The sequence below is a fragment of the Perognathus longimembris genome, chromosome 16 (genome assembly GCF_023159225.1).
Source record: "Perognathus longimembris pacificus isolate PPM17 chromosome 16, ASM2315922v1, whole genome shotgun sequence".
Lineage (NCBI taxonomy): Eukaryota > Metazoa > Chordata > Mammalia > Rodentia > Heteromyidae > Perognathus > Perognathus longimembris.
The window spans coordinates 803,480-826,847 of NC_063176.1; the positions used below are offsets into that span (position 1 = coordinate 803,480).

The following is a 23,368-nucleotide window of genomic DNA, read 5'->3' on the forward strand; positions in this document are numbered from 1 at the left end:
TCCAGGCGGTGCTCTGGCATTTGGGTCACACCTCCCCCTCCGGCCTTTCTATCTGCTGGTTAATTGGAGATCAGAGTCTCACAGACTCTCCTGACCGAACTGGCGTGCGCGGGCTCGGGGAGCGGAAGGCGCGGGGCCGGAGGACTTCCTTCCGGTCCTCACCGCGGCGGCCCGGCCGAAGGGAGCCCCGGGCCGCGCGCCGCCGCAGCCGTTCTCCGCGGGGCCCCCGGAGCCTCGAGCATCCCGGAAGTGACCGTCGCGGGGGCGTTCCCGCGCGAGCCCCGCCCCCTCGGCCTCTGATTGGCTGCGGCTCCTACGCGCCGCCGGGGAGGCGGAACGCCGGGCCGCCGCCTGCAGTTTCCGGGCCGGGCGGAAGAGAGGCGTGCGCCGGGCCGGGCTGGGCGTCGCGGGAGCAGCGCGTCGGTCCTCGGCCTCGGCTGCTCCCGCGACATGGCCTTCAACTTCGGGACTCCCTCGGGCACGGCCGGCACCGCCGCGGCCACCGCGGCGCCCGCGGGTGAGTTCCCCCGGACCTTCTCCCGGGCAGGCCGGGCTGCGTGGGGAGTCCCGGCCCCGCGGGCCGCGCGGGCGCGCGCGGAAGCCCCGGCGTTTGAAAAGGGCGGGCGGGCGGCGGGCGGGCGGCCGGGCCCCGAGGCCCCCCGGAGGGGCGGGGCGGGGCCGCGCCGCGCGTGCGGGCGTGCGTCCGTCCGCGCGGGGCCCCGGGGGCCCCCGGCTCGGCTCCCCGCCCCGTCCCCCGGCCGCGCGCCCCGCCGCCGCCCCGCCGCCGTCTCCCGGGCCGCCCCGCCGCCGCCGCGTCCCGGCCGGAGCCCTGGCGGGCCTCGCCGCGCGGCCTCGGGCCGCCCCGGGGCGCCTTCGGGGGTGGCCCTCCTGCCGGCTCTTCTAACCCGCCTCTCGCTCTCTTTCCCTTTTCTTCCCCCCCCCCCCCCCCGTGTCTCTGCCCGCACCCCCATCAGGATTTGGGGGGCTGGAGACCGCCAACTCCACCGCCGGCGGGTTTAACTTTGGGGGTTTCGGCTTAGCCGCCAACCCCGCGGTGAACTTTAATATTGGGAGCTTCGGTGTCTCCACCACCTCGGCGACCCCGTTCAATTTTGGTAACAGCCTGGCAAGCGCAGGTACCTGCCGTGGGCCGTGTGTGTGTGTGGCCGGTGTCGGGAGCTGGAGTCCAAGAATAGCGAGCGGGCGCGCGGGTCCCCGGGCGCGGGGGGACCCCCCCCCCCCCGGGCCTCCTTCCCGCCCTCCGTCGGGGACCGCCGGACCCGCGTGACTGACTGCCCAAAGGGGGGCTCGGGGGGCGGGGGGGGCTGAGGGTGAGGCCGCCTTGTTGAACTTGAGCCTAATCGCACAATACACCTTTCACCTGACAAGGATTTGGGGCATATTTATGAATATATATATATATTCTTTAAATTTAGAATGACTGTATCTTTCAAATTATCAGACACGTCTTCCCAAAGCGTAAGCTATACAGTCAGGATCATTCTCCAGAGATTCTTGGACTCCCGCAGTCATTTTTCATTTTTTTTTTCGACATTTTTTTCCATTGGAATTTCATCTTATTGTCCTTGTGTTTCCAAGAGAAACAAGTCTTATACGAACAGCAGTAACCCGTCTTGTTTTTAAAGCGTACCTGTAGAATGGTGTAGCTCTCTTTTTTTGTTAGCTCAATAGCATTCATTTACTATAAATACATAATTGTAGAAAAGATCTCCGGCTCTACACACTGGATTTTTTTTGGGGGGTGGGGTGGGGAGATTCTCAGCAGTTTATTCTGCTAGGTAACACTGAGTTCTAAGAGGTAGGCTAGACAGACCTCTTCATGTTCATTCAGAAATATATTTGGGACTGGACGCGCGGCTCAGCAGTACAGTGCCTGTCTGGCAAGTGAGAGGGCCTGAACTCAAACACTAGTGCCAAAGCAAAACAAAATGAAGACATTTCCAATCTTTGTGGTTTGAAGCTCATTAGAAGTTTGCAGAATACAGACTAATGGGTATGTGTCCAAATTCAAAATAGGTTTTTATGTACTTTACAGTCACTGTATAGGCAAATCTTTTCCATCAGCTGCTCGTATATGAATGTATCCTCCATATTCTCTTACTTTATGCCACTTATGCCCATGCCAATTATATGCACCTGGTAGACATTTCTTTCTGTGGACTTATTTGGAATGTGGGGTATTTTGTTCATTTGTTGCTGCATTGTGAATATCACCTTAGCATCTAAGTTGAAAACCATTTGAAATTTTAGAAGTTGGAATTACCCACTAAGGTATATTTGAAATGGTCACATGTGTTAGTAGTATGTTTACCTTTTGTTGTTTGCTTAAAATTGGCACTGGGTAAAACATTATTTTGAATTTTATGTTTCCAAATAAAACTACCCCCATCATAATTCAACAGTAAATAAACCTATTGATATTTGCTTGATGTCATGTCATTGGAAGTATCACTAAGTTTTGAGTTGAGATAATATGACTACTTTGATTACTTTCATATGATTATATCCTTTAGCAAAGATCTGCTCGAAATTCCAGGTTACTTTTTTTGTTTTTTATCTGTGCAGAACCACTATTAGGAATAAAATATTTTTGTTATTTAGGAACGTGGTAAGTTACTAGTATTTTAGTGTGTAGTCAGTTCAGAATATATCATAGAAATGAAAGGAAGGAGTATTGAAGTTATTAACAGCAATGTTTAATGCTTGGTGCTTTTATCAAAATGTGATTAGTTTGTAGTACTATGATAGAACCTGTAAGTAAGTAGACTCTTGGGTTGTGCCTGCATATGTAACATTCAGTCTATTCTAATTTTCTAAATCATAATTTAATTAATAGCAAGTGATTGTTTTTTAATCTTTTATGTTACAATCGTGATGAATATAACTTGTTAAAAGAAATAGATGAGGTTAAAAGTTAGGGTCTTGACAGTTAAAGTCCTAGTACCACTGCTCCCTCCCCCCCCAAAAAAAATTAGCTGATACTATGCCCGGCACCCCTACTATAATCCTCTGCACACAGGAGGCTGTGGTCTGAGGATTGATGGTAAAAGTCAGTTCGCCCCGACAGGAACATCCATGAGACCACCAAAAAGCCAAAAGTAGAGCTGTGACTCAAGTGGTAGAGTGCCAGCCTTAAACAAAAAGTGATGGGACAGCACCTAAGCCCTGAGTTCAAGCCCCGGGGGGGAACCACCTCTAAGATATAATTGGCATTAATGGCAAGCATGTATCTTGAAAGTCTTTGACACAACATTAATAATCAGCAAAAGATTGGCAGTAACTGAAAAAAAACACGATTTTAAATTGGATAGCATGCCATTCCATTCATTTGTTGTTAGATATAGTTAAAATTAAATATTTCTAGACATACTAGAAGTGAAATTTGTCTGAACTATCACAGTGATGGAGAGGCCTGTTTCATTCTCTGCTACTGCCTTCACTTGTGGATTTTCCCCATCTCTTCATTGTGATACTACTACTTAAACTACTTATGTTGTGTACCTCTTGCAGTACATTGACTTCTTGATGGGCACTATAGTTTTTTAAAAATTGTTGCTGAAGAAAGGGAAAGGAATGTAGACCAAGGTTTTTTTATGTTTAGTGAAAAACTGAAAACTGAAAGAGAAATTGCTATATGTATACAAAATAATTTTGCTTTTTGAAATTGTTTTTTAATTAGGAGGGTTTGGAGGATTTGGGACGACATCGACCAGTGCAGGTTCTGCATTCAGCTTTTCTGCCCCAACAAATACAGGCACTACTGGTAAGAGGCTAGCCCAAGTCATTTGTAGAACAAAGTGTGGTAGAGATCATTTGTTTTTTTAACTTATGCAAGTCTGGTTTTTCATTCAAAGGACTCTTCAGTGGCACTCAGAACAAAGGTTTTGGATTTGGTACTGGTTTTGGCACAGCAACAGGAACTAGTACTGGTTTAGGTACTGGTTTGGGAACTGGCTTGGGATTTGGAGGATTCAATACACAGCAGCAGCAACAGCAGCAAACTAGTGAGTATGAGATTTTCATCTTTGAACGTAAAATCACAATAGCTAACATCAGCTTGAAACACTTTAGTAGAGTCAATTTTTTGTGGTCAGTTATGGGGCTTGAACTCACGGCCTGGGCACTGACAATGAACTCTTTTGCTCATGGCTAGTGCTCTACTACATTGAGCCACAGCTTCACTTCTGGTTTTTGAGGGTTAGTTGGAGATAGTCTCATGGGGACTTTTCTGCCCGGGCTGGGTTCCTACCATGGTCCTCTGGTCTCAGCCTCCTAAGTAGCTAGGGTTACAGGCCTGAGTCACTAGCAACCAGCTAGCCTCTTTTTATTTTTTTTTAAAGAATTACATATTCCAAACAATTCCAAAAGCTCCTTTTCATGTTTCACATGTGTGGCAGCAGGGAAGATTACCAATGGACACTACTGTAACCCTATGTTTATAATCGTTGTTGTTAAAATAACATGAACAGAGAGACTGCACAAGAACACAACTGACTGAACTGTATTAAAGTAAACCAAACCCCCTTTGTAACTGTGTCTGGAGATGGACTCTGGCCAGCCACTTCAGAAACCTACCACATCCTCCTTGAAGTCACTTCTTTTACAATCTTTTTTTTTTCTCTCTCTCTCTGATTTCTTCTTTTGACTGGTTACCTTTCGTTCTGTTTTGTTTTTCTGTTGCCACTCCTTGGGTTTAAACTCTGCCTGATGGCTGTCCCTTAGCCTTTTCCACTTAAGGCTGGTGTTCTGCTACTTGTGCCACTCCTAAACTTTGGGCTTCATTTTGTGTGTGTAGCTAGTTAGATAAGAGACTCATGGACTTTCCTGACTGGGCTGGCTTTAAACCAAGATCCTCAGATCTAAGACTTCTAAGTAGCTAGAATTGCAGCTATAAGTCATTAGTACCTGGCTTTTATTTATAACGTTGTCATTCAAGTATGTAAAAACCATAATGTTCAGTTTTACCTTTTCTTTTTTTTTTTTTTCAGTTTTACCTTTTCTTAAATCATGTCTTCCAGAGTTTTTCATTCAGATTGCAAAACATTACATTCTTGTAAGATAGTTTAACATACTTCTTTTTCTTTTTCTTTTTTTTTTTTTTGCCATTCCGGGGCCTTGGCTGCTTTTTGCTCAAGGCTAGCGCTCTGCTACTTGAGCCACAGCGCCACTTTTGGCTGTTTTCTATATATGTGGTGCTTGGGAATCGAACCTAGGGCTTCATGTATACGAGTCAAGCACTCTTGCCACTAGGCCATGTTCCCAGCCCTCTATTTCTTAATAGTTAAGTTGGATTTGGGGACTTACTTACATATTTGTTTTCGTTTGTTCATTGTTTCATAAGATAATGAATTTTTTTTATCAAGAGGCATTTGACTGTCTTTGTAGTGATGATAGCAGCCATTACTAGATCCATTAATTCATTAGGGTTTAAAAAATGGTGCTTTTTACCTTGATTCCTGAAATAACTCTATCAAGAAAAGCACATCCTTTGTTAACTTTTTTCCTTTTATCACTTGATGTTTACACTGTTCTGTTTTTAGCCAGTGCTAGTGTCTTGTTAGCTCCCAAACCTCCTGCCCCCCTTTAAGTGTATATTATACAAAATAATGGGTATCATTATGACATCTTTCTGCATGTATATCATGTATTTTGTTCATATGCAACTCCCAAATTACTTTTTCTTGTCCCCAACTCTCACTTGTCTTCTTCCCAAAGATACCTCTACTTTCGTGTGTGTGTGTGTGTGTGTGTGTATTCTGCTTGTGAGAGAAAACGTGATATAGGTCTTTTAAGTCTGACATTACTTTGATTACCCTGGTAATCTCCAGTTCTATTTTCCTGAAAATGACATGGTTTTCATTGTGGCTAAATACTACATTGTGTACATATGTCACATTTCTTTTTGCTTCTTTTTCCTTTTTTTTGCCAGTCCTGGGGCTTGAACTCAGGCCCTGGCTTTGTACCATTTGAGCCACAGCATCACTTTCAGCTTTTTCTGTGTATGTGGTGCTGAGAAATCGAACCCAGGGCTTCATGCATGCTGGGCAACCACTCTACCGCTAAGCCACACTCCCAGCCTCTTTCTCTTCTTTTTTTTTTTTTTTTTTGGTGTCAGTCATGGGTCTTGGTCTGTTGGCCTGGGTGCTGTCCCTGAGCTTTTCTGCTCAAGGCTAACACTATACCACTTGAGCCACGGTGCCACTTCTTTTCTGGAAGTAAGAGTCTCATGGACTTTGCTGACTGGGATAGCTAGCTTTGAACTGAGATCCTCAGATCTCAACCTCCTGAGTAGCTAGGATTATAGGTGGCACCAGCTATATCTTTATCCACCCATCCATTGGTAGGCACAAGGGCTGATCCCTTAATTTACCTATCTTACCTAACCAGTGTTTTGCCATCTGAATAGTGTCACAATTTCAACACAGTGTGCAAGTATCTCTATTGTAAGTTAACTTTTAATATGCTAATTCTATTTTTCTATGTTTTTTATCTTTTCTTTTTTAGATAGGGACTTATTATGTAGCTCAGCTACTCCCAAAGTCGTAATCATCCTGCCTCTACCTCCCAAGTTTCTTGTTGGCCAAGATGCCTGAGCTCAACTTTACTTTCTTGAGAAACTTCTGTGGCTGGACTAATTTACCTGGCCACCAACAGTATGAAAGCTTTCCTTTTCCCCATATCCTTGGCAGCATGTTTTTTTACTTTCTTTCTTTCTTTTTGGAAAGTGGCAGTGGCATGATTGCGAGTGTTCACAACTATACTCACCCTCTGTTATCTTTCTGTGTGTTTGTGCCAGTATTAAGGCTTGAACTCAAAACAACATCAGGGTGATGTCCCTTTGCCTTTTCTGCTCAAGGTTGGAGCTCTACTACTTGCGCCAAAGCTCCATTTCCAGTTTAGTAGTTAATTGGAGATAAGAGGCTAAGACTTAGGCCTCAGCTAACTTTGAACTGTGGTCCTCAGATTGCAACCTCTTGAGTAGCTAGGATTACAAGTGTGAGGCACCAGCTCCCAGTCTCCCAGCTTTTCTTCTGGCCTCTTCTTCCTTTGTGTGTATGCACGCACACGTGCATACATGTCTGTTTGCACACACACCTGCACAGGTGATTGGACCCAGGGCCAATTATATGCTGGACAAGTGCTCAACCATCTCTCTCTCCTCTCATCATTTTGATGAGCTCCATCTCCACTTTAAAGGACACTTACTGCACAAGCTCTGTTAATCTAGGAACGTCTTCGGTTGCAACACACCTAACTTACATCTTAGAAGTCCTTTTCTGCCATTTAAGGTAACATACAGGTTCTATAGATTAGGCTATAGACCTAATTTTTTGGGGGGGGTAGGGGCATTGTTTTGCCAAACACATCAAGATATGAATTGAGTATTTTTTCTCATTTTAGCGTTAGGTGGTCTTTTCAGTCAACCTACACAAGCTCCTACCCAGTCCAACCAACTAATAAATACTGCAAGTGCTCTTTCTGCTCCAACATTATTGGGAGATGAGAGAGATGCTATTTTGGCAAAATGGAATCAACTGCAAGCCTTTTGGGGAACAGGAAAAGGATATTTCAACAACAATATTCCTCCAGTGGAATTTACACAAGAAAATCCCTTTTGTCGATTTAAGGTATGTATTAATACTATTTTTGATCTTCATTTAAAGAGAGAGTATAAGCAAGAACTTGGTTTTAGAGTAAAATTTCATCATGAAAACAGTTGTGTGGTTCTTTAGTACTTTTATTTAAAAATCCAAAAAATAGAAATTCAAAGTGAATTTCATGCCATGGTTCTAGAGTAAGCAGAATATCTGAAAGGGAGGTAAGACTAGAATGAGATTTACAACTGAGGGAAAAATGCTATAGAGGGACAGTGGTGTTTTGGACACGTTAAACAGCATTCAAAATTGGATATTTTCATATAACATTGGCCAAGAAAGGGATGCCCATCCGTGGACAAGAGTTCTCATAGGCATGTTTAACCTTGTTACATGTAGCTAGATATCAAAGGCAATAAAATAATATCACACACACTACCTTTTAAAAAAATCTCTCTGATTCTTTGGCTAATTTAAATTTGGCTTCAGGTCACCTGTTCATCAGTCAGTTGGAATATGTAGGTCAGTGGCAGTGTATTCCAATTTTTTTTTCCTTTTTCCCTGAGGTTGGATAGTGAACCGAAGGCCTTGATCATGCTGTATAAATATTCACCTACTATTCCTTTTAATACAAGATCTTACTCTATAACTCAGGCTGGTGTTGAACTTAGTCTGTACACCAGGCAGTCCTAGAACCCATGATTCTCCTACTTGAGCCTCTGGAATGCTGAAATTACTAGGATACACCAACCCAGCTTCAGATTTCAGGCTTGAGTAGCTAAAATTACAGGCATGAAGCCACTGGTATCTAGCTTTATTTTATTCTCAGTTAATACAATTTTTCTTTAAGAATGTGAGGTCTTCTTCAGATAAGGAATGATGGGTACAATTACTCCATTTATCAGATATTAATCTATTTTTCCTATTTCAGTAGTTTTTAAACTTAAACATGCAAGGTCTGTACATATTTTTATGTAATTTATTTTGTCATTTTACAGGCTGTAGGTTATAGTTGTATGCCCAATAATAAAGATGAAGATGGTCTAGTGGTTTTAGTTTTCAACAAAAAAGAAGCAGATATTCGAAATCAACAACAGCAGTTGGTAGAATCACTTCATAAAGTTTTGGGCGGAAACCAGACCCTTACTGTAAATGTAGAGGGCATGAAAACACTGCCAGATGATCAGTGAGTACACCCTTAATGCCCTGTATGTTGTATGCCATGGTCCAAAGAAAATGTTTTTGTTGCTGAAATACAAATTACATTTTAGAATGGAGTATTATTACTCAGCTATTATTATCCAGTGTTTATAGAAGTACTTGTTTAAAAGGTTTTTTCTTTTATTAGATACTAATAATTTTGTACATTTTCATTCAGGGTCTGGAGGAGACATTTACTGAGGCTGTGTGCAAATTATATGCTGCCACAAAGATGTTACTGGAGAGTTTTATTAACTGATTACTATTCATGTTTATTCATGTTTTACTACAATTACTTCCTTTGTCCTATTTATAATTTTAGTTTCAGCAACAAGACATTTATTTCAGGGTATTTAAAGTTAGATGAATTTGCATTATTTATTAGTGAGATACAATAAGGCAATCAGATTTTACTTCTTGGGTCTTGCTTGCAAAAAAGTAGCCCATTACACTCTATAGATCTGTATTCATTTACAAGTCAACATAGCATGCAAGTCTGTTTTCTAAGATTTATGGGAAAACATTGTAATTCCTTGTTGGAACTGTTTCTGAATTCAGCTAAACACCCTTCTAAAATCATATCCTGTGTTGATATTAGGGTTTATGAGTTATGTGCTTAATATCTTGCAAATTGGTTGTTTTTCTCCAGGACAGAAGTTGTCATTTATGTTGTTGAGCGTTCTCCTAATGGTACCTCAAGAAGAGTCCCAGCTACAACACTCTATGCCCATTTTGAACAAGCCAATATAAAAACCCAGTTGCAGCAACTTGGTGTCACACTTTCTATGACAAGAACAGAACTCTCTCCTGCACAGATCAAACAGCTTTTACAGAATCCTCCTGCTGGTATGTTTCTAGGATCATAGAGTTGAGAAAATGAAACCTTTTGAAATGATCCTCCTCTTTCGGTTATTAATGTTAATGAAACCTAAATGAACTTATTTTATGGCTCCTTATTTAGGGGACATAGTTTTGTCTTCACTCGTGATAAAAAAATTATCTAATAATTTTTAATAAAAAATTGCGGACACGATGAAGTAAAAATAGTCCATAAGTCATCTGGCCATTGGTAATTCACTTGTAATATTTTAATTTTTCTACCTTACCTTTTAACGGAGTATTAAAGTTAACCTGAATCTGTTCTCGTTGTGAACAATTACATATAGCCTAAGTAGTCTACTTGATATTCTCCTTTATCTCTTCCCTAGAAGTAACTATTAATAATATATTGAATTCAATTCCTTTATCTGTGATTTAAAATGTTAGCTGATGTTCATGATGTAGTTACTGTGAACAAAGAATTCAGCACAGTTCACTGCCCATTTCCTTTTTATTTCTAGTATTTCTTAGTAATTTTCATATCAGTACATGAAAACAAAGTTTGTTCTGTTTAAACACCAGATAGTATTAGTATTGTACTTATTTTACATTAGCTTTAGTGTTGTTTCTGTTTTCTTTTTCTTTCTTTTGCTGATCCTAGGGCTTGAACTCTGAGCCTGGTGCTGTCCCTGAGTTTTTTGTGCTCTAGGCTAGCATTCTGCCAGTTGAACCACAGCTCTTCTGGCATTTTTTTGTTTAATTGGAGATAAGAGTCTCATGGTCCTTTTTGCCCAGGCTGGCTTTGAAATATGATCCTCAGGTCTCAACCTCCTGAGCTAGGATTACAGGTATGAGCCACTAGTGCCTGGCCTATGTTTTCAGAATTATAAAACTGCAGCACTTAACTTCCTTGTAAATATGTGTTTGCAAACATGGGTGTCTACTTTTTTAGAATAGAGCTCTGCTCCAGAAATTGAGTCGATATCATGTATGTCAAATATGTAATGTGATCGTACTAAATTGCCCTTCAAAGAAAGATGTTGTTTACATTCTTCATAGGAAAGTGTGATTTTGCTGGGGGTTTTTTTTTGCCATTAAATTGTTTTAATCTGCATTTTTCTGTTTATTAGCCACATTTTTTTTTGTTAATTACCTAAACTATTTTCCCCTTTTCTATTAGAATCTTTGTCTTTTTATATATAGGGTTCCTATATATATACTCTAGAAGCAAACCGATTAGCCTTTAGATTATATATAGCCTTTCAACCTGTACTTTAGTTTTATCTGACAAAAATTTTTCAATGTTACAGTGATCATGTTTGACAGTTGTTTTTTATTACAGCTTCTGAGTTTGGGGTTTTACTTTAGGAAGCCTTACCCATATAAATATCATAAACATAGAAAATTGTTATAGAAAAAATAATTTTTCTTTGTGGTAGGTGTTGATCCTATCATTTGGGAACAAGCCAAGGTGGATAACCCTGATTCTGAAAAGTAAGTGTATCTTCATCTAAATATGTATAAACTAATATTTACTACTAGGAAAGCCAACAAATGTGAGCTGAGCTATTAACTTTAATTCTTACATTTGAGAAGAGTTTACTTTCATCTTCACCATCATATTTAAAAACATACCTACCACAGTGCAGTGACACTAAGGTATGAGCTAGGGAAAGAGAAATCTTGAGTGCTGGTCCCCTAACTATATTTGCATTTAAACGATGAAAGTTTTCTTTTCACAAAACTATTGTTTTGCAAGCAAGGGAGGTTGACTAGACTAACATCTACTTTTGTAATCATAGATCTAAAAATTTGATGTAAAATTACTTGACTGTTACTGTGTAAGTGTTTACCTCCTGCATATTTTTTTGTGTTATTAGGCCTCAGACCTAAATGTTGATACTTGCATTTTAGGTTAATCCCTGTACCCATGGTGGGTTTCAAAGAACTGCTACGGAGACTGAAGGTTCAAGATCAGATGACTAAGCAGCATCAGACCAGATTAGACGTAAGTGGTTAGCTGTTCGTTCTCTAATACTGGGGATAGAGAGAGGGATTCTATTTACTTATTTTGCTGTGTATGTTATTGTCTTCTCAATACATAGATCCAGTGTCTGCCTTGTTACTGTTTACACCATTTTTTTCCTGGCATTGCTTCCTGTATAACTTCTTGTAACAACCACAATTTTTGGATATCATAAACATTTTTGTATTCTAAAATTCTAGTATGGTTTCTCCTAAGAGTTTCCTGGCCCTTCATTATGTTAGGCGTGAGTTGACTAGAGTACTGACTAGCATGTGACTAAAGTTTCTTGTTTTTGTTTTTTGGTGCTGGAGTGTGAACTTGAGCTAGGAAACTGTCCCTGAGTTTTTTTGTTCAACACTAGTGCTCTAACCACTTGAACCATAGCTCTACATTCCATCTTTTTTGGTAGTTCATTAGAGATCAGTCTCATGGACTTTCCTACTCAGACTGGCTTTGAATTTGAACCATGATTCTCAGATCTCAGCTTCCTGAGTAGCTAGGATTACTTGCACCTGGCTTTAAAGAAGAGCTCTTCCATTTAGAGTTCTTCATAGTCACACCAGCAAAGCTATTCTTGCTAGACATTTGTCCATTTCATTCATCTTTTCAGAGTGAGGTTTGGTTCTACTGTTTTTTTCCCCAGTTTTTTTGTTTTCAAGTTCTGTTAATTTCTGGTCTTGTTACTTCCTTTAATTTTCTTGCTTTGAATTTGTTTTTCTAGCTTCTTAAGGTAGAAGTGTACATGGTTGATACATGATCCTTCTTTTCTTTTTTTTCTTTTTTGCCAGTCCTGGGCCTTGGACTCAGGGCCTGAGCACTGTCCCTGGCTTCTTTTTGCTCAAGGCTAGCACTCTACATCTTGAGTCACAGCACCACCTCTGGCCATTTTCTATATATGTGGTGCTGGGGAATCGAACCCAGGGCTTCATGTATACGAGGCAAGCACTCTTGCCACTAGGCCACATTCCTAGCCCCATGATCCTTCTTTTCTAATAAAAACATTTCGTACTGTTCCCCTCTAAGCGTCACGTTAGCTAAATCCTACAAATCTTCACACTTGGATGTTTTCTCTTGATTTTGAGATAGGGTCTATGTAGCCCAGCTGGCCCGAAACTGGAAATCCTTCTTCTAGAGTCCCCCAAGCGCAAAGACGTATATGTTACAGGTATATGCCAATATACCTGAGTATAAAAAATTTTTTTTGTCCAGTCCTGGGGCTTGAACTTGGGGCCTGGGCACTGTTCGTGAGCTGCTTTTGCTCAAGGCTAGCATTACCACTTGAGCCACAGTGCCACTTCTGGCTTTTTTCTCTTTATGTGGTACTGAGGAATCAAACCCTGGGCTTCATGCATGTTAAGCAAGTACTCTACCACTAAGCCACATTCCCAGCCCCCTGGTTATGTAATTTTATACATGCATGCACAAATATATATACATATAGAAATGGATATGTATACATACCTATACATATAATTGTATATTTACATATAATTTTTTTTTGGTGGTAGTGGAGTTAGAATTCTGGGCCTCACTTGTGCAAGTGCTTTACCACTGAGCCGTACCCCAGCTCTTTCTGCTTTCCTTCTTTTGGGGATAGGTTCTCCTTGTTTATGCCTGGGATACCCTGGACCCCTAATCCTCTTGTTTAGGTGTCCCACAAGCTGGGATGGCAAGAACAAGTCACCACACCAGCTATTGGTTGAGAGGGAATCTCAAAAGTGTTTTCCTCAAGCTGCCTGATAGACATGAACCATCACTACTCAAACCATCTTTTCATTTTTGATGTTCAGAATATTTATTTCCCTTTAGAGTTAATTTTGACTGTTGCGTTTTAAAGTATGTCTTAATTTCTAAGTGTTTGGAGATTTTTCTTAGCATTTTATTGCTTTCTAGTATAGTTCTATTATGATCTGAGAACTGTGTGGTTTTAATTGCTAGCATAATTCATGTTATATAACTCAGGAACATTGAAAAGAGTATTCTGTGGAACTTAGTGTTAATGAGATTCAGTTCTTTGTGTTGTTTTTTTCTGCCTACCAGTTTCAACTGTTGTGAGAGGGGAGTTGAAGTCTGGTTGTAGTTGTGAACTTGTCATTTCTCCTTTCAATTCTATCAGTTTTTGCTTCATGCCTACTGAACTTCTCTTGTTACCTAGGATTATGTTTACTTGGTCAAATTTACCTTTATTACTTAATACTCCTTTTTATTTTTATTTATTTTGTGCCAGTAAGCTTTTTTGCTCAAGGCTGGCATTCTACTACTTGAGCCACACTCTATTTATGTAATGTCTTTTTATACAGCTTTATTGAGATGCAGTTGACATCTCATACAATTCAACCACTTAAAACATATGTTCTAATGGTTTTTATTTGTATTTATTTATTTATTTTTGCCAGTCCTGGGGCTTGGACCTAGGCCTGAGCACTGTCCCTGGCTTCTTTTTGCTCAAGGCTAGCACTCTGCCACTTGAGCCACAGCGCCACTTCTGGCCGTTTTCTGCATACATGGTGTTGGGGAGTTGAACCCAGGGCCTTCATGTATACGAGGCAAGCACTCTTGCCACTAGGCCATATGCCCAGCCCTCTAATGGTTTTTAGTTCAAAGTTGTGCCTGTGTCGCTCTGATCAATTTGAGAACATTTTATCACTTGCAGTTCCATAACCATTAGCCATTCCCCATTTTTCTCTCCATCTCTTACCTACACTTACTTGCCTACCCCTGTCCAACTCCCAGTTACAGGACATCATTTATCTGCTTTGACTGTTTGCTCGTTCTCGATTAAAATACTCCTAACTGCAATCATGAATCCATCGACCCATCTGTATTCGTCCTTCCCCTAACCACTCACCTTGCAGCTAACCATTTTTCTACTTAACTAGTATCCACTTTCATACATTACATGTGAGCATCAGTGCAGTGAGTCTGCTGTACTCACACTGGTTTTGACCAATCACAAGTTTAAAAAATGTAATTCCCACACATCCATAACACAGCTCAGTGGGTGCAGAGAAGCTTTCAGTTCCGTGCCAACATCAGTTTTGTTGATTGTTGTGTGCCCTTAATTTGGTAAAAATACAGTATGACTCCCAAAAAGCAAATGTTGTCCCCAAAGCAAGGTAAAATTACAGTAATTTTTGCAAGCCAAGGGGTACGGGCACTGTGACACCTAACATAAATGACAAAGTGATTTTCCCCTCTTTGGTGGTTCTGGGACTTGAACTGAGGTCCTCCGGAGCTTGTTAGTGCTATTGTCCTAGACCACACCTCCCGCCCTGGGCTTTGCTGGTTTCTTTTTTCTTTCTTTTTTTTTTTTTTTGGCCAGTCCTGGGCCTTGGACTCAGGGCCTGAGCACTGTCCCTGGCTTCTTCCCGCTCAAGGCTAGCACTCTGCCATCTGAGCCACAGCGCCCCTTCTGGCCGTTTTCCATATATGTGGTGCTGGGGAATCGAACCTAGAGCTTCATGTGTAAGAGGCAAGCACTCTTGCCACTAGGCCATATTCCCAGCCCTGCTGGTTTCTTTTAGAAGAGGGTCTCTGCCCGCACAGGCTCTCACCTGAGTTGATCTGCCGACTCCCAGGCCTTGTGTTGTTACTGGGGTCACAGACATGCTTCTGGACTCCCGGCTTCCCTCGAGGGAGGTGGAATCTGGGACTTTCCTCCCATGAAGGTTGGGATGTGACAGGTGCAAACACGTCATTGTACCAGCTATGGAGTAGGAAGGAGCCTTGCAGACCTTTCTGCCCGAGGAGGCCTCAGACTGTAGTTTCCCCATTCTGTCTCCACCAGTGCCCATTACCATTTTAGATTTTCATCCCCATTTGTTTTTAACATTGCAAATATCCTGTTTCTCATCTCTTGTCTTTGGTATCCTTAGTTGAATAGAATTCCTCCAGTTGGGTGTAGTGATGGCTATCCACTATTTTACCCTGTGATTAGGGAGAGAAGGGGCTATTTAAATCATACCCTACAAGCTCTTGTCAGGTAAGAATTTTGTTTTCCCCCTTAGCATTTCTGAGTTTAACTTTCATACATCTTCTGTCATTGTACAGTTACCCTTTATTCATGTGTGTACAAGCCTTTATTTTCTCTAAATAATGGATCCATCTCTTGAATATCATCTGTAAAAAAAAAAAAATTGATTTGCCCACATTGAGCATTTAGTTGATGTCGTGTTTATATGTGAGAGCTCTATGTCTATAAACCCTCACTGTTTTCACTGGCCAGTTGGTCTGTTCTCATACTAGCTTCACTTTTTTAAAGTTCTCATGGGTTTTGATAGATCTTATTATCTACTAGATTAAATTTCAGTTTATTTTAAGCTCTTTGTGGATCTTTATTCTCCCATAAGGATTTTTGGAAGCAGGGCTGGAGTTATGGCAAGTACCTACTTGCCTTGTTAAATTCAAAGCCTTGAGAACAAACCCTAGTACCACAAAAAATAAAGGTTTTCACATTGCTATAATTTGGGTTGTAATTGCTAAATGTAATGACCAATCTGTGGGAAACTGAATTTTTAAACACTTCATTTATGAATAGTTTATATCTTTAATCACGGAGGATTTTATAATTATTTTATGTCTTTCAGAATAGTTTTAAAAGAAAGTGGAGGTGTGTCTCAAATGGTAGAGCACTAGCCCTGTGTGAGTTCAAGCCCCAGGATCAGCACCATAAAAAAAAGTTTCCAAGAAATAAAAACAGTTTTTGAGCATTCTTTTTAAAAATCCTATGTATTCTCTTTTCACTAATTTTTAGCTATTAATACCATGATGGTATTATGGCTACCTAATTTTGTTCCTCCTAATATCCTGGTATCCATTTCTTTTAAGAGTTAGTGGGCACATGTTGTCCACCTATGTGCCCATGTGCTAAAATGTCTTGCAGTCTTGATTTTCTTTCCTAGAGCCTGTTGATGTAAGCCATTGGTATACAGTGCTTAAGACAGGGGCAAGTATGAGATTAAACTTGACTGGGCTGCTTTAACGGAACAGGGAGACTTCGTAGTCGTCTGTTACGGTTTCATACAGCAGAATAAGAGTTTAGGACAGAGAACAAATAAAAATGCAGAGGTGTGGCTGGGTGTAGGTGGTTCCTCCTAGCTACTCAGGCTGAGATCTAAAGATTGTGAGACTCCTTTATCTCTAATTAGCCAGCAAAAAGCTGGAAGTGGGACCGTTGCTCAAGTAGTAGAGCACTACCCTTGAGCAGAGAAGTTTAAGGAACAGTGCTCAGGCCCCGATTTCAAGCCCAATACTGGCACCAAAAAAAAGCAAAATGGAAAGGAATAGACATCTGAGTATCTTTTTTCCTTTCTGCACTCTGATTCCTCCCATGTACTCTGTAACCCTTCTGTTGGACTGTATTATACTTGCTGGCTTCAGTCGCTTGGGCTGTGGCGGGGGGGGGGGGGCATCACCCTCCGTTCTTTTACAATAATATTGCCTTATCACTGAATATTCCGAAGCTCTAAAGAAATCTTTGGTACTTTTATAATAAGAGAAGGAACATAAAATATCAAGACTTTGTATTTGGAAGATGAAAAAACATTTCTGAATTGGACTTTACATATAGGTGAACCTGTTAAATAGTTGTGATATCCATAATTAATTTACCTGAAAAACATGTTTTTCAGCCAGTGTGGTGGCATATGTCTGTAATCCCAGCCTGGAGCAGAATAGTGAGTTCTAAAAGTATTTTTTTTCCAACAGATCATATCTGAAGATATTAGTGAATTACAAAAGAATCAGACTACAACCATGGCCAAAATTGCACAGTACAAAAGGAAACTCATGGATCTGTCCCATAGAACTTTACAGGTAGTCATTTTGATATTTTTCAACATTTATAAGACAGTATGTGTGAAATATGCAACAGGTATAATAGAAAAAAGGCTTAATAGTCTGGAAGTGAAACCAAACTCCCTTTGTAAAACTTAGAAATTTAAAGATTCCCATCTTACACAAGGTTGAGTGAAGAGAATAAAATGTTCTGAAGTGAAAAATACCTGAAATATATCTTAGTATGAGGGAAAATTGAAATAAAGCATCTTTGTGCAAGGGGAGCATGTATAAAGTCACTGATGACTGGTTTTCATAAAATACAGTTTATTTTGACTTAGAAAAAGAGTATAGTTATTAATAATTAAAAAACAACTTCCAGGTTAATGGAGAAAACTGAAATTATAAGAGCAACAGCTCTTGGGGCATGGGGGGGGGGCTGTATTTGAGGTCTGTGTGCATTCACATGAATGTGCATGGAAACTACAGGACAGTGAACTTCAGTCAAGCACTGTCTTAAGAATGAGAGAACATTTGATACACACACACACACACACACCTGCGTTCAAGCCTCACAACCACAAGAACCAAACAAAAACCTTTGAAGCTAGGGTGTGGCTCAGTGGTAGATTCTTTACCCTGGCATGCGCTAGGCCCTGGGCTCACTCCTTTATGAACCTCAGACCTTATGTAACTTTTTTAATAAACTGGCATTATGTTACCTAATTTTTTTTTTATTGTTACAGTTTTAGCCAGGTGCCAGTGACTTATCCCTGTAATCCTAGCTACTCAAGAGGCTGAGATATGGACTTGGTATTTAAGGCCAGCACAGGTGGGAAAAATCAGGAGACTCCTAGCTGCAAGGGGGGAGGAAGAGTCGCAGAAACAGTGAAGGGTGAACCCGTTCAGCAGTGATACTCACTAGGCACTGTTGGAAATGAACTAGGTATACAATTTGAGGGAAAGGGAAGAGAGGGGGAAACTGGGAGAAAGTGAGGGCGGGGTGACACTGATGAGAATGAAATGTATTACCTTACCTGTACATCACTGTTACAGGGCTGGGAATATGGCCTAGTGGTAAAAGTGCTCGCCTCATATACATGAAGCCCTGGGTTCGATTCCCCAGCACCACATATATAGAAAAAGCCAGAAGTGGCGCTGTGGCTCAAGTGGCAGAGTGCTAGCCTTGAGCGGGAAGAAGCCAGGGACAGTGCTCAGGTCCTGAGTCCACACCCCAGGACTGGCAAAAAAAAAAAAAACATACATTACTGTTACAATAAAAATTTAAAAATAAATAATCCTACCAAGTATGAGGAAATTCTAACCACTGTGAAAATTTCAAATATACATAGTATTCTAGGCAAATGCTGCATAGAACAAAAGTTTATTAAATATATAATTTAAAAAATGGCACTCCGTTAAAATTTCAAAAGTTATAAAGATAAAAGGAAGCTGAATGATAAACATTTCCATGTTAGAAATAATGCCGGGCTGGCGACGTGGCTTTATGGCTTGGCAGTTGAGCAAGCAGGGGAGCAGGCTTGGGGCTCTGAGTCCAAACCTCCCAGTTATTAACAAAAGCCGCATGTCCCTTCCTCCTGCCACCCCAATCACAGTGTGGACACCACCGTCGGGTCTTGCCGTGTTGTTGGTATAGCTTTCAACTGATTGTTGCTAGCAGTTGTAGTAAGATGACTTGCATAACTGAGGAGATGATTCTGACTAGTCCCGGTAACGTTTCTCTGTACAGGTACTCATCAAACAGGAAATTCAAAGAAAGAGCGGCTATGCCATCCAAGCTGATGAGGAGCAGCTGCGGGTTCAGCTAGACACAATTCAGTGTGAACTGAATGCACCGACTCAGTTCAAGGTAAGCACCTGGAAGATCTAAAGCCAGAGCTCATTTTCAGGCGGATCCTAGGAAAGTGCTAAGTGGTCTTCAGAGTCTGAATAGTTGCGTTTATTCATCCTTGCTCTCTTCACTTTAGAAAGGAAGTTTACACTCAGTTGTTTTGTTGTAATGAAACTCTCAGTTTTGGCTTGTCTTTCGCTCAGCGCTGGCAGTTGAGCATTTGAGCCCCACATGCTCTTGAACCCATCTTTTTAAGAAACGATCCCCATGGGTCCCCGTGGCCCGGGCCTGTCACCCTAGCTCATCGGGAGGTTGGGATGGCCAGGACTGTGGCCGGAGGCCAGCCTGGCAGCCACATAAGACCCCTTCTCAACCAGTCGCTGCCGGGGTCGCCCGAGCTAGGGCGAGGCTGTGAGCCAGGGCGGGAACGCCCACCGCCCCCTGCCGGGAAGAAGCTGAGCCTGGTGGCCCGCGCTGCCACCCCAGCCACCTCCAGAGGCCAGCAAGGGCGCGGCTGCACCTCCACCCAGGCAGGAAGTGAAACCAGGCGGCATGGCTCCGCCGTTCAGCTCTGGATTCACACCCCGTGCTGCACATGAACAACGTGGTTGCTCTCGTTAGCTGCTGTATTCTGATTCGTTTTCAGGGCCGACTAAATGAACTGATGTCCCAGATCAGGATGCAGAATCATTTTGGAGCAGTCAAATCTGAAGAGAGGTATTATGTAGATGCAGATCTGTTACGAGAAATCAAGCAGGTAGGTGTCACTACAAGTCCAGTAGGATAGCTATTATTCATTAAACAAAGTAGCTCACACCTGAAATCGTAGTGACTCAGGAGGCTGAAATCTGAGGAACACAGTTCAAAGCCGCCGGCCCAGGCGGGAAAGTCCATGAGACCTGCAAAAAGCTGGAGTGGAGCTGTAGCTCAAGTAGCAGAGCGCTAGCTAGCCTTGAGTGAAAAAGCTCAGGGACAGTGCTGAGGCCCTGAGTTCAAGCCCCAGAACCAGCACGCACGTAGAAACAAAATAAGCGTGCGTGAGAACGTGCCAAAGCAGACAGAGCCTCTGTGTTCTTGATCTCGAGGCTCACCTTGCAGGAGGAGGCTGGGGAGCTTCGATACCACCTGTCTTCACGCAGTTAGGACCGCTGCCCGCTGTGAGGATTTCAGTCCGTCCTAAGCAGCGACCCCAGTATTATGTGCTCTGGAATAGGTGCTGCTGCTTTATGTTTCAATACATAACTCCAGTAAGCACTTGAAATAAATAGTACCAGCATAACACAAAGCTGTACTTTTAAAGTTTATGTAAGATAGGACTATGAAACCACTTACCTTTGAAAACAATGAAAAGCAATATGTTGTTGGGAAATCAAATCCTAACTACTCTATGACCCTAGGCAGCTTACTTAGGTATGTCATTTCCCTAACTATAGAAATTATTCTGAGTACCCTCACAATACTCTGTTCTAAATGAAGTACAAGCTGATACCAGTAAAGCTGTTAAGATAATACTAAGCACATGGGAAGGACTACTTAAAATGATAGCAGTTACTAACATCACTCAAAATTCTATTTTCGAAATTATTTTACTCATCATCTATATTTAAGGGCCTTCTTTGAGTTCTGTTTTTGTTTTTTGGGTCGGCCATAGGGCTTGAAATCGGCCTGTGCAACTGTCCCTGAGCTCTTCTGCTCAAGGCTAGCACTCTACCACTTGAGCCACAGCGCCACTTCTGGTTTTCTGGTGGTTAATTGGAGATAAGAGTCTCACGGCATTTCCTAGCCAGGCTAGCTTTGAACTGTAATCTTTCGATCTCAGCCTCCTGAGTAGCTAGGATTACAGGCGTGAGCCACCAGCGCTCAGTTTTGAATTCTGCTTTAATATACATTTGGTTTGCTTTGGTCAAAAGTTGATAAAAGGCTTGAAAGATATAATTTATATACATATAAAATTATTGGCAATGATACTTTCAGCGTTTAAATATGCATGCTTGTTATATTTAGGGTAGCTACTAGGTATTGTATCGCTAGTAAAAGTAAAAAGAGGTCCTGTGAAAAGCTTAGTTGAGCACATTCATGTTTTATTAACGTTTTATTTTCTTCAATTCTAGCATTTGAAACAACAACAGGAAGGTCTTAGCCACTTGATTAGCATCATAAAAGATGATCTAGAAGATATCAAGTTGGTAGAACATGGATTGAATGAAACCATCCACATCAGAGGTGGTGTCTTTAGTTGACAATTAACTTGGGTTGTGGGTCTGTGCTTTCTCTTACTACATCAGCCTTCCTCAAGATAGTAACCACCTGGAAGAAAAAGAAAGGAAGGATCCTGTCCTGGCTGGGATTTCTGAGATTACTGGCAAATTCACCTCACAGTTCTTCAAAGACTTATGCCTAAAAAAGAGAAGTATATAATTCCCCCAAAGTCTATGTACTTTTGTACATTTTTACAACAACTTTGCACGTAATTACAGTGGTTAATTTGTATATCAAGTTTACACGTAACAAAATTGGGTGATTACTTGGCGTCTGGAGATTTGTACTTCAGAGTGTAAATCAGTTTTATATGAGTTCAACTGTAGGAGGAGTAAAGAAAATTCAAAAGTATCTAAATGATTAATGTGGTTTTCTTTTTGTTCTATAAAGATTTGAGAATATATTTTTATATTAATTTACAGAACACCTAGACAATTAGGATATAACAAAATTACCATTTCTGCAAAGTTTTTGTTTTTTAAACTTTTTATTTCTAAAAATATGAAAACTTTAAAATAAATTCTTAATTTTTAATTACTTTTGTATAAATGTCTCATTACTTTATTTGGATTTTTTTGAGGAAGACCATTTATGTCTGTACCCAAGCACTAAAATTCGTAATGATTAGTATTGTTAGTGTTGAGTCATTTTTCTTAAGATAGTCATCTAGGGTGAAGAACTGCTTATGTCTCTATTAGTGTTAGGTGAAGGCAGGAATCTGAGTCATGCCATTTTACACAGTATTCCAGCGTGACTGTAGACCTGGATTGAATGTTGGGGCACCTCTGGAAGTGCTGTCCACTCTGCGCTTCTGTGTGTTGCTTCGGCTTTTAGGGGAGGCCGGACAAGGCCGGTCCCGGGGTTCTCGCTGTGTCCTGCGGGCTGGTGAGGGTGGCGCACCGTGTTGAGAGTCCGTCCTCGTCCTCCGAGTGGCGCGACGCGACTTCTCTGTAGCTGGTGCACTGGCTTGCCGTTGGGTAGGAGATTAGGGATTTTTAAAGCTCATCTTTCCATTTAGTGGCTAGAGTTTTGCTGATGTATGGCGTGTAAATGGGTTACTGTCCTGTGCACTTCCCCCGTCCACATTTCTTACCCATTTGTTGCAGTTCAGCCGTGTGCGGAATTCTTCCTCCCTCGTATGCGTGTGCTCAGAAGGTAGGTGCATCTGTGCCACGCGCAGCCAGGTCTGGGGAGAGGCGTTCCCTCCCCTGCACTTTGCTTTACAGTAAGATGATGAGAACGGCTGTTCCCCCAGGCAGCCTAGCGGGGGAGGACTACAGTCATGCACAGGAGGCTCCCTGGAGCCCTTTCGCTTTTCATCCTCTAGCATGAAGTTCTTCACAGCCAGGAAGGCCTTAGGATCTGCCTTTAAAAGTAAAGAAGCCAGCCCAGGCCCTGTGTGCGCAGCTGCTAATCTCATCTCCAGCAAGACCTCGCGTCTTCTGAGCGCTAGGGCCCAGCACTTTAGACTATTTCAGACTGAAATCCTGAGGCTGGGTGTGCTATGGCGAGGCGGTGCTCTGTGAGGTGGGCCGTCGTGAGGATGGAGCCGTCGGTCCACGCTTCCCGAGCCTCCCTCGCCAGCAACCGCGTCTGCCAGCACGCACACCTTGGGCCTCCCGGTCTCCAGAACTGGGAGGAATGGCTTTCTGTTCCTCGTGTCAGCTGTTACTGCAGCGGTCTAAACAGACTTACGAAGACATGGAGTTCTCAATCTAGGTAAGTGGAGAACCCACGTTAAGCCTTAGTTCTGCCTTGTGTTCCATGACTACTTAGCAGAAATTCCCTGTAGAGCCCTCCGCCGGCTAGTGGTTCTTAGAG

The 23,368-nt window shown here is 42.0% G+C and overlaps 1 protein-coding gene across 2 annotated transcripts; it reads left to right on the top strand.

The window, feature by feature from the left end:
• Positions 1 to 376: 376 nt before the first annotated feature.
• On the top strand, positions 377 to 21,706 carry Nup54 (nucleoporin 54). Of its 2 annotated transcripts, XM_048364036.1 has the most exons (13): positions 377 to 517; positions 975 to 1,136; positions 3,701 to 3,784; positions 3,876 to 4,025; positions 7,423 to 7,649; positions 8,615 to 8,802; positions 9,466 to 9,662; positions 11,075 to 11,129; positions 11,550 to 11,643; positions 17,368 to 17,475; positions 19,187 to 19,306; positions 19,935 to 20,045; positions 21,400 to 21,706. In XM_048364036.1, exons 1-13 carry the CDS (start codon positions 451 to 453, stop codon positions 21,526 to 21,528), a joined length of 1,692 nt encoding a protein of 563 aa, XP_048219993.1. In that variant the 5' UTR covers positions 377 to 450; the 3' UTR covers positions 21,529 to 21,706. The 2 variants fall into 2 exon arrangements, with proteins under 2 accessions (XP_048219993.1, XP_048219992.1); XM_048364035.1 differs by lacking the exon at positions 975 to 1,136.
• The last annotated feature ends 1,662 nt before the right edge of the window (positions 21,707 to 23,368 follow it).